At 41.6% G+C, this 12,124-nt stretch overlaps 1 protein-coding gene across 1 annotated transcript in view; it reads right to left on the reverse strand.

The window, feature by feature from the left end:
• The window catches only part of LOC136874516 (cell surface glycoprotein 1), a 307,568-nt gene that overhangs the window by 190,683 nt on the left and 104,761 nt on the right, over nucleotides 1-12,124 (reverse strand). The window contains exon 2 of the mRNA XM_067148151.2: nucleotides 10,871-10,928. Within this exon, the coding sequence (XP_067004252.2) occupies nucleotides 10,871-10,913 (43 nt within the window). The 5' untranslated portion in view covers nucleotides 10,914-10,928. The remainder of the gene's footprint in view (nucleotides 1-10,870; nucleotides 10,929-12,124) is intronic.

Genomic DNA, 12,124 nt, shown 5'->3' on the forward strand with positions numbered 1-12,124 from the left:
GGTGTTCCCAGATAAAATCTAAGACGTTTGCCATGATGGGGTCTGTTTGTACGTAGACTTTTTTTCTGTTAATAGCGTATGAGTTATTAGGAACGCTCTGCCATCTGATGAATATATTCGGAAGCTGGGAAAGATTAGAGAATCAAGGAGTAATCTAGCAGGGAATAAAATGCTTCCGTGATCAGAGGATGTGTATACTCTCTGGCTTAACAGGTAGTAATCAAACATGGCTGCATAGAGTGACATTACTAAGGACGAAAATCACAGATATCAGAATATTAATGGAAGTGTTGGTCGCTTAGCAACCTGCTAAGTACAGAATGTATTGCGGGTTAGGGTAAGCCTTCGAGTGCAATTATTGGAGTTATCATTTAATTATTTGATTTTATGATTACTCAAAGTTAGCAGAACTTAGAGACCTATTAGTGTCTCATGATTCACTGGCAGGTAATTCCTGAGAGAATAACACAAAAATGAAGCAAATCGGTCCAGTAGAAAGGACGGATGGATTTATAATAATAATAATAATAATAATAATAATAATAATAATAATAATAATAATAATAATAATAATAATAATAATGTTATTTGCTTTACGTCCCACTAACTACTCTTAAGGTTTTCGGAGACGCCGAGGTGCCGGAATTTAGTCCCGCAGGAGTTCCTTTACGTGCCAGTAAATCTACCGCAACGAGGCCGACGTATTTGAGCACCTTCAAATACCACCAGACTGAGCCAGGATCGAACCTGCCAAGTTGGGGTCAGAAGGCCAGCGCCTCAACCGTCTGAGCCACTCAGCCCACGGATGGATTTGCCAAAACCATTTTTAGTAAACTCTTTTAATATATAGATTATGAAATACTAAGCAATAAAATACCACACCATGAATTGTCGTAACTTTTGGCATGTAGGACAGTGATAAAACAATTCATCCTGAATTTTAGGGCAGTTTTCATGAGCCCAATGTTTGCAACTATTGCACAAAATCCAATCTTCATAATACTTGTCGCATATAATGCAAACAGTTTTTGATTTATTTTCTTGCGTCATTAGTGAACAGTTTCTCGACCACTGCTCAGCTCGAAGGCCTGCAGATTATGAGGTGTCGTGTGGTCAGCACGACAAATCCTCTCGGCCGTAATTCTTGGCATTCTAGACTGGGGCCACAATCTCACCGTCAGATAGTTCCTCAATTGTAATCACGTTGGCTGAGTAGACGTCGAAAAGCGCTCAGATCCAGGTACAAATTGCTAACTTGGCCGAGAATCGAATCCGGAGCGTCCGAGTAAGAGGCAGGCACGCTACCCCTACACCGCAGGACTGCCCACAAATTATAAAACAAGTTATTTTAGAATCACCAGTACAACTACGAAGAAACGTAATTATTACAATTCTTTCAACGATCCAAATTACACACTTTCAGGCAGTCTAAATTACATAACATGGAAAGATTTCACCAAAAACGAAATAATGTGAAAAGTACTTAAAAATGTATGAATAAAACTGTGTTAAAACTTACTTAGATATTTCATCAGTACCTGTAAAAGCTAAACACCCTCTTGGCTGAAATAAACACTTCACAGAACACTCTCTTGTCACAGTACAAGCTTACAAGGAATGTGAATATTAAGATAGTTTTCCTCTTCCCTCTTCGATTAAAGAAACAACTTTCAGGAAGAAAGCTACCCTTGGCTGTCTTGATGACCTTGCCTCAGACCGGAGGTGACCAAATTTGCAAATACCAAAAATATTGTCGGTCCAAATTACACGCTGGTGTAAATTACGCGGACTTCTCCTAACTAAGGTACCATTTGCCTGGTGTGAAAATGGTAGACCACGGAAAACCATCTTCAGGGCTATGCCAGTGGGGTTCGAACCTACCATCTCCCGAATGGAAGCTCACAGTGACGTGACCCACACCACGTAGCCAACTTGTTCGGTACTTTCCTTTCTTCTGTAATCTGCTGTTAGCAGATGGTCCAGTTAGCAATCGAAGCAAGTGGCATCCATTACGAAGATGGTGGCACCTCACGTAGTGCCAATCAGATAAAGACACCAGGTGACTCAAGGTCCTCCTAAGCTGTTCAGATGCTTGTAGGTTCGCCCCAATCTTAAAGGGTTCGGCTTACTAGGAAGAAGAACAGTTTAGTTAAACATTGCCAGGCGTTATATCCTTCCTTGTCCTGCTCCTTGGCTCAATGGTCAGCGTATTAGCCTTCGGTTCAGAGAGTCTCAGGTTCGATTCCTAGCCGGGTGGGGATTTTAACCTTCATTGGTTAATTCCAATGGCTCGGGGGCTGGGTGTTTGTGCTGTCTCCAACAACTCTGCAGCTCACTCACCACACATAACACTATCCTCCACTACAATAACACGCAGTTACTTACACATCGAAGGATGTGCCTTACAAGGGCTTCACTCGGCTAGAAATAGCCACACGAAATTATTATTATATCCTTCCTTGATTATTTACGTTTACTTTCAACGAAATTCACTAGCAGTTCATCACTTATGTCGCACGAATTGAACTCTAAAAAGTTAATACTTAAATAGAAATTGAAGAAGTAAAGCCCTGGGGTACATTCGTCCGAGTGATGCAATTAAAGCTCATTCTTTAAACTATTACATTCCAGAGTCGTTATTTTATGGACAGTAATTCAATCCTATCTCTATAACTATCTTTTTATTTGTCTGTAAATAACGAGAATGATAATTTTATTTGACTAAAGAACCATTGCATGTCATATAAAAGTCTTAAAGGCCAGAGCTTCAATTCTTTTCTACCATGTCTGTATTATACTCATCGCTTAAGGATGGAGACGTCATATATAACAAAAACCTGATTTTACTGAAGAGCGGAAAGACTGACCTATGGTTGAATATGGAAAACAAAATCTATATAAATAAAGTTGTAGGGGGGTCCGCTGTCTGTAATTTATTCTGTTTTGCCAATTTTTCAGATATTTAACCGTTTTAGGTCAACTCAAGACCGAATCGGTGGTTTTTATTTTTCGTGTCTGCTAGTCTGTTTGTCTGTTTGTCTGTTCCACCATCGCGTCGAAATGGCTGGATAGATCTCTACCAAACTTCATATTTAGAGTATACTCATCCCGGGAAAGGTTTTGATATGCATATCATTTTAAAATCTTTGAATAGACGGGGGGTTTATAGGAGAATAAGAACGGTTTTCCTCCATTTTCTCTTATACTATTGATTTTCTGTAAACTCCGTGGACCGTACGTGAAACGTCTTTTCATTATAAACAACTTTTGTTATGTTCATAATTTACCTTACTCTTCACATGACGGAGAAATTTACTATTTTCTGCTGGTATCATGCTCTGCATTGAGTGACCGACAGACCGACAACGAACCTACAGGTTACCATGGCAACGTGTCTGACTGCTTGGCAGCAGGGAAGTAACGTATTGCCACGAATTTAAAAGCATGAATTCGTGGTTGTTCCTTGAGTAGAAGGCAAGAGAGGCGGGATATTGGTGGAATATCGTTGGAGGTTACAACCGCCCTCGAATAGATTAAGTAACAACACCATTAGTCACCTTCTTATCTGTTTACGTAAGAATCACTGCGCCTAAATTTCTCCTCTCTTATCGCTTTATTATATCCATAACTCACACCAGCATAATTTATTGAGGGGCATTTGATTTTCCTATACATTCACTTGGCATTTACATATCTGTCGTTATCCGGCTGTCCTCAGTTATAATCCATTTTCTATTTCAACATTCTTAACTGTATTATTTTCTTCCTTAATTACTCCGTATGTACGCGAGTGCTAGAATCTACTGGATATATTTCCACCAAACTTCATATTTAGAATCCACCTGTCCTTGGGTAGGTTTTAGGGCAAATATTGTTGCTAAATCCTTGAACTGACTGGGGGTTTATACGAAACCGAAACCGTGATTTTGCACTCCCACAAAATATACACATCAAACTTAATGGGACTCTACCTGTCTTAATGGAAATTAATTTCTAAACCTTTTTTCTCATGTACATCGTTTCGATACGAGGATTAATAAGGGAGCTATCATTAACGGACCGTTATACGAGGATTAATAAGGGAGATATCATTAACGGACCGTTTTTTCGGTACAAGTCCCATCGGACTTAACCCAACAGCTGGTGCGTGTAAAGCGTATTTCTTACAACTTGAAAACTACTGAAGATATTCGAACCAAACTTTATATTTAGCATCCACCTGTCCAAAGGTAGGTTTTAAAGGTCAATAACATTTCATACTCCCGGAATGGACTGGTGGTTTATAGGGAAACGAAATGGTGATTTTACTCTTCCACAAGATATACAGTACAAGACCAACCTGACTGCAAATCGACCAAACGTGATGGATTTCCATTTCTATTTTTTTTTTTCATGTGCATTTTTTCGTCAGGAGGATTAATAAGGGAGATATCATGAATGGTCAGTTTTGAAGGTTAAGTCCAGCGGACATAGCCCAAAAGGTGTTGTACGTGGAGCAGATTCCTTATCTATCTATATAAATAAAATCGTAACGACTGTGTGCCTCTGCATTGACTATTTTGGCGAAATTTTCGCACAGCTACCCGTCTAAGGGGTAATAATGACCATCTACATTTTTTTGGGTTTAGTTTCCTGAAAGTCCTCATTTTTACCCTCCTCGACCAAAATCCAGATTGCGGCATAATCTGCCAGAGGAAAAAGAAAATTGAAATTTGACAAAATTATACGTTTTAGCCTGTAACGGACGGAAAACTCCCAAGATCTTTAAATTTTTCACTTTTTATCCCCGAAGAATATCAAAATACGGAGGCAATTTTAATTATGGCGCAGACCTTCGGGAAGTCATATCACATAACGGATTGCACAATTTCCGTTCAATTTCGTCTTATGACTTTTTGTCGTATCTGTATCCCTTTTACGTTTGATTTTTCTCTATTAATCGATGTTAAGTAAATTTGGACTTTTCACATGCACAATTCATACTTTCAATCACTTATAGGAAATATAGAATCATCAAACTCTTCACGAAAATTGGCTCACCCAGTAGCCATATGTGACTGTCACATAATTATCCGAAAAGTAATGCAATGTGAGGCAATCTTACAAAACCTTTACCCTGTTCAACGTTTCTAACTCAATCTGACCCAAGAATAGATGAGATATCATAAGACAAGCCATTTAGGCCACTAAATCCAGCGTCTTATGGTACAATCCTTTGTCGATATGACGTAAGTTTAGCAGCAGTTAATCTGTAAATGAAGGTCTGCAATATTGTAAACACGCATATACTTTCGTATGTCGATATATATATATTCACTGATGTACATTTGTAGCGATCTGCTATTGTAATCAGTACTCCCCACACCGACTTCGACTGGCAGTAGGAATGGCGTCCTTCTCCAACTCGACCTGTGTAACTGGCATTAGTAAGGAAGGCCTACCATTGTAATGAATAGTTCACTTCTCGATTTGACTTGCAGAAGGCAAGGGAGCATGCAGTTTTGTTTAAAACTCCCCCACCCGATTGTGTTTGGCTGTAGGCCAGGGTGCCCGCCATTATAAACAAATGTACCCATCTAAAATGTGACTGGTATTAGGCATAGTGGCCTGCTATTTTGATGGAAACTCACCAGCTTGGTATGACTGGCAGTAAGCTGGCTGGCAGTAGGAAAAGGGGCCTGACATTATAATGATAACGACCAAATCAATTTCGACTGATAGTAAGGTAGTTGCCTGCCATTATAATAGAAACTCCTCACTGTTATCTGCCTGGATGTAGGAAAGTTGGGCTGCCATTGTAACGAAAACTCCCCATATCGACTGTGACCGCGCTGTAGGCAAGGGGGCCTGCAATCATAATGTAAACTTCCCAACACGATTGTGAATGGCAGAAGGCAAGTGAGCCTGCCGTTACCATCACAAACAGGTAACAAATACTTTACATTGGAAACAACGTATAGGGACCTCCCCATGCTGTTTCTCGGATAACGCTAAGAGACATGCAATTTTAAAACAATCTTATTTACTGAATGTACAGTATTTACTTCGATATTCGAATACAATGTAGAATACCGTAGCGAAGCACGGGTACATTTGCTAGTCACTTATAAATTATATATATATTGATTGACTAAGTAGCCGCCTCTGTGGTGTAGTGGTTAGCGTGATTAGCTGCCACCCCCGGAGGTCCGGGTTCGATTCCCGGCTCTGCCACGAAATTTGAAAAGTGGTACGAGGGCTGGAACGGGGTCCACTCAGCCTCGGGAGGTCAAATGAGTAGAGGTGGGTTCGATTCCCACCTCACCCATCCTCGAAGTGGTTTTCCGTGGTTTCGCACTTCACCTCCAGGCGAATGCCGGGATGGTACCTAACTTAAGGCCACGGCCGCTTCCTTCCCTCATCCTTGCCTATCCCTTCCAATCTTCCCACCCCCCTGTAAGGCCCCTGTTCACCATAGCAGGTGAGGCCGCCTGGGCGAGGTACTGGTCATACTCCCCAGTTGTATCCCCGACCAAGAGTCTGAAGCTCCAGGACACTACACTTGAGGCGGTATAGGTGGGATCCCTCGCTGAGTCCGAGGGAAAAGCCGAACCTGGAGGGTAAACAGATGATGATGATGATGATGATGATGATGATGATTGACGAAGTTAGTACGAAAATAATTGTGTCCCTTTATGATTTTCATTTTGCACTTAGGAGGGATATCTAGACGAGTGTTATAGCCTATACGAGGTACGAAATGGCGGTATTGGTTCATTTTAACCAATTCTCTTGAATACATTTTTCCCTTGTCTCTACAGAACGATCCGGAGGTTCTGTATGGCCATAACGAAACAATGAAATAATATTTATGAAATATTGCAACATTATTTATGAAATATTGCACATATGAGGTCTCCATTCTTAAGCGATGACTTTTGTACTTTCTGTTCCAGTATCATTTGCGTACGGCCGGTAATTGTATCGACACGTAGATTGTATCTGCCGGGTTATTGGTATTATGATAGTAAAAATAATGGAGCCATCCCTGACGGGTATTGTACATAACCTAGGAAATGGTCTCTTGCTCATAATTTGAAAATTGTCGACTTTTATTTTTAACAAAATTTAATGCGAAGGTTTCTTAAAACTTAATTTTGAAAATTTGGTATCTCCTTTCATAATATTTGTGAAAAACGGGTACTAGGGCTAGTTCCAAGTCAGGTAGGTTGGTTTCGTCAGCTGTACGGCAGTGATTAAATGGCGCGAGCTTCGTTGTGACACTGCAGTAGGCCTACTGTAATTTGTACAGAGTGGAAGGCTGAATTGCAATGGATGGCGGCCACTTTGAGCACATGTTCTGAAGAGTAGATCAAAGACTTGGTGTTCATTGATGGTAGTGATAGCGGACCATAACTCCGAAGATGAGTTTGCAACGAATGTTCGTAGGACCTTTTTACCTTCGTTTGTTGCGTGCTGCCTCCTCTGTAAATATTGGAACCTTTTTCAAGGACATCCTGTGTATACACAGGAGAAACAAATTTTAATTTGTAGTTGTCTTTTATGTTGAAAATGAGTGTTATTGAGTTTAGTGACAATTGTTTTTCTTTTGCTATTTGCTTTTTTTTTCTTTACGTCACACCGACACAGATATGTCTTACGGCGATGATGGGATAGGAAAGGCCTAGGAAGTGGAAGGAAGCGGCCGTGGCCTTAATTAAGGTACAGCCCCGGCATTCGCCTGGTGTGAAAATGGGAAACCACGGAAAACCATCCTCAGGTCTGCCGACAGTGGGGCTCGAACCCACTATCTGCCGATTACTGGATTCTGGCCGCACTTAAGCTACTGCAGCTATCGAGCTCGGTTTTAGTGACAATTAAGTCTTTACAATGTACAGTCGAACCTCGATATCTCGAACTTCGATTACATCAATTTCTCGATTTTTCGAAGCAAACGTTTCCTCCCATGAAGCAAAAAATGCTGTACTGTGTAACTCGAATTTTGTGCAACGTTAACTGTACGATACGGCATTTGTGGTTTGTGAGGAACAGTTAATAAGTAAAGAAAGGTTTAGAGTGATGCTGGGAGCTAATATGACGGGAACCGTAAAACTAAAACTTTTAGAGATCGTAATATCGGCGAAGCCTCGCTGTTTCTCGGGTGTGAATTAATACCGGTCACCTACAAAAGCAGCCCCCGAAGTCGCGGATTATAAGCTCCATTTACGAATTTCGGCTACGTGGTATCGACGAGAAGTTCCAACGTGAAGGGAGGAAAGCTTAACCGTAACAAAGAGAAGAGACTAACGGATCTTTTTCCCAAGGTGTTAAGGGAGGTATGTTTCTTGTTTCACTAATCTATGTACTGTATACTGTCTTTTGAAAATATTATGCTAAGTGCTATATAAAGTGATGTCGTAAAATAGTAAGTACCGGGCGAGTTGGCCGTGCGCGTAGAGGCGCGCGGCTGTGAGCTTGCATCCGGGAGATAGTAGGTTCGAATCCCACTATCGGCAGCCCTGAAAATGGTTTTCCGTGGTTTCCCATTTTCACACCAGGCAAATGCTGGGGCTGTACCTTAATTAAGGCCACGGCCGCTTCCTTCCAACTCCTAGGCCTTTCCTATCCCATCGTCGCCATAAGACCTATCTGTGTCGGTGCGACGTGAAGCCCCTAGCGAAAAAAAAGTAAGTACTGTTAAGTTCGGTCCCGCGGTGTAGGAGGGAACGCGTCCGCATGTCACCCGGGGGCCCCGGGTTCGATTCCTGGCCGGGTCAGAGTTTTTAAATCGTAAATGGTTAATATCTCTGCCCTGGGGACTGCGTGTTTGTGTCGTCCTTAACGTTATTTACCCCACTTCAACACACTACACTTCCGCAGTTCTACTTACACGCAGGTTCCTCTCATGTGGCGAAAGTAGTGGCAATAGACCTGTAGAGGTCGACGCTACGAACAAATCTCTTTTTTTAAAAAAAAAAGTAGCCTACTCTTTAATGCATCAACCAGTAGATACATATGATTCAATTATGTGCTATACATGCTCAAAAACTGTATTCTCTATGTCTCGAAATTTCGATATCTAGAAATAAAAGTTATCTCCCGATGTGATTCTAGATATCGAGGTTCCACTGTATATCATTCATTCATTCATTTCCGTGACCGCTCAGCATTTGTTTCCTCTAAAAGCCTGTTGTGATGTACATGAGTTGTACATCAGGGGACAGATGAGTTGTGTTCAGCACCACATTCACACAAGGTGTCTGCGTTTGCTGGAAGGATCCCCCATTTCTTCAGGTTGGTCTTCCATGGAGGGACTCTCACTCTTAAGCGGTTGAGGGACCTCCATACAGGTCGGCGCCTGGAGCTAGTTCTTCTTTTCGCGACCTGTCAGTGGGCAGTGAGCTTCTTCAACTGTTAAGATGAGTTGTCTCTGGTGTTCCCTCCAGCGGCAGAGTCCTAGCAAGGAAGCTCTTGCGGGATCTGAGGCGAGACCTTGCAGTTTGGTGACCATGGAGTGGATGTTGATGGTCATTCTCCTGCTTTGTTCTCTCGGCTTCTGCAGCAATGGCCCTCCGGAGGTTGGGTGGGGCTATTCCAACAATCAGGCACAGTTTCTGCACTGGCGTTGGGTTTAAGCATCCCGAGATTATCCTTGCAGTATTATTGACCACAGTATCAACCTGCTTAACATGTGCTGAAGCATTCCTCACTACTCAGCGACTGATACACACAGCGCAAGTTCATAAGTCCTCAGGATATGCGAGCTGGCTCCCCAGGTGCTGCTGACCAGCCATTGTGAGCACTGACCTTCTGCTTCATGTTCAGACATTGCTGCCTGTATGTTAGGTCGCGGTCTAGTGTGACACCTACATAAACTGGTGTTGGGCAATGCTTTAGTCGTTCCCCTTGCCATGTAATGTTCAGCTGACACCGCGCTTCCTTGTTTCGTAGATGAAACGCACACACTTGTGTTTTACTAGAGTTCGGCTTCAGATGGTTAGCATCATAGTACTTGGAGAGTTCATCCATCGCTGAAGTCAGCTTTTCTTCTGCTTCTTCAAAGGATGATCTCTGAGCAGCTACTGCATCGGCATGGATGAAGAGCCTGATGATTGCTGGAACTGGCTGATCATTTCTGTAGATGTTGTACAGCGCTGGAGCTAGCACGCTGCCTTGGGGTAGACCGTTCTTCTGAGTTCGCCATCTACTCCTCTTATTCTGTAGCGAGACTTGGAATCTTCTCTTTGAAGGAAGGTGCTGGTAAGGGATGTTAGTTGGTGATCCTTGGTAAGATCACACACTTTCATCAACATATTATAGTATAATCCTCAGAGTTCCGGGCGAGTTGGCCATACGTTTAGGGGCACAAAGCTGTGAGCTTGCATCCGAGAGATAGTGGGTTCGAAACCCACTGTCGGCAGCCCTGAAGATAGTTTTCCGTGGTTTCCCATTTTCACACCAGGCTAATGCCTGGGCTGTGCCTTAATTAAAGCTACGGCCACTTCCTACCCACTCCTAGCTCCTTTCCTATCCCATCGTCGCCATAAGACCTATCTGTGTCGGTGCGACGTAAAACAGCTTGTAAAAAAACTCCTCAGAGTAGTATCGTTTAACTATATCAAAATCAAGAAATAATGCATTGTTGCAAAAGGAAGGAACATGTTGATAATCTCAAAACTATAAAGACATTATAAGGCCTCGTAAACTTACAGAGATCCTATTTCTGTGCAATTGTTTGTGTTCCAAAGCTAACAAAACTTTGAAAATGCTTATTTACTGCATGGTAATACCGATGAGGTGTCAAAGAAAGCGTATATTAAGATATGACGTAAATCAAAAGCATTTATTATCTTGGATACTTATAGGCCCTACGTATTGTAAAGAAACTCACCGGCCAGAAGACTCCATGGCAGGTATAGTCTGGTTCTTCTCATGGTGCTTCCCGTAGACTGAAATAGAAGAAAATACGTTTAACATTAGTTTTAATATTATAATATAAATGCAATTACTACAAGCAGTATTGGGTAAAGAGCTGCACAGTAATTACTCAAGTAAAGAAGCCGTCACTCTCAAGTTCAAATAAAGCAAAAACCTTGGATAAGTTAGACGTTAAATTGCTATAAAAGAAAAGTATGTGTATAATAATAGTAATTTAAATTTTAGGAATACATTCACGTCGTTCAAACACAAGAACTGCTTCAGCTGAACCATGACAGAGGTTGGAGGTTCTGCAAAATGGTAATCCTAATCCAGGTAAAGGATAACTTGTTATGTATCTCAGACATAGCACTTAATACCTATAGGCATACAGAAAGGAAGGAAAAAATAAAGATACCATCGCCGGTATTAGCTGTGGATGGGAAAGCAGACGCAAGAACATATTTGCCGGTAGGCAGATAAACACTGAAGTAAACCAAATGATTTGCCAGTCAAGAACACGTGACCAATGTTAGCATGCCAGATCGTCGAAGAAAAGTCTAAGCTTTATAAGTTGGAGTTACATGGCGTGATGAAATTGAAACTGATTCCATCCGGGAGAAAGTTTTAATTACTCACATAAGCTATTGTGTACGCTACATCCGAACTGTTTTAGCGGCCCGAAACAAATACTTCCCTGAAGAGGTAAGTATTTTGTGGGCTACAAAGATAAGGAAAATGAAGTCTCTTGTGGTGCAGCTCAATCTGTTTAGAAGGTAAGGAACAGGCGGATAATTGTCCACAACACGGCGATAAAAATAAAATAATAAAAGGAAGAACAGTCGACTGTCTCCTTAAGTGAAAGCGCTTATTAATAACAGTTTATTTCCGCGCAATATTGTAATGGGATGGGACATGAACCGCTGATCCACAGCAGTGATAGCGTAAGTGTTCATAATTAGCGCAATAATAGTTGTTATGTTTAGTACTGAGAATTGATGATGATGATGATGCTTATTGTTTAAAGGGGCCTAACATCGAAGGTCATCGGCCCGTACTGAGAATTTCACCGTGTTGCACTCACTGCATGAGAGAGAGGTTTATTCATTTCCGTTGTGTCCTGTACCTACCCTAACATATACACTATCATTCCAACGTAAATCAACCGACCAAGTTCAATTTCGGGGAGACCAAACATGGGTACTCTTTCGGAGTTCATTTGAAGTCG

This window comes from Anabrus simplex, chromosome 5, assembly GCF_040414725.1.
Source record: "Anabrus simplex isolate iqAnaSimp1 chromosome 5, ASM4041472v1, whole genome shotgun sequence".
In the NCBI taxonomy this organism is placed as follows: domain Eukaryota; kingdom Metazoa; phylum Arthropoda; class Insecta; order Orthoptera; family Tettigoniidae; genus Anabrus; species Anabrus simplex.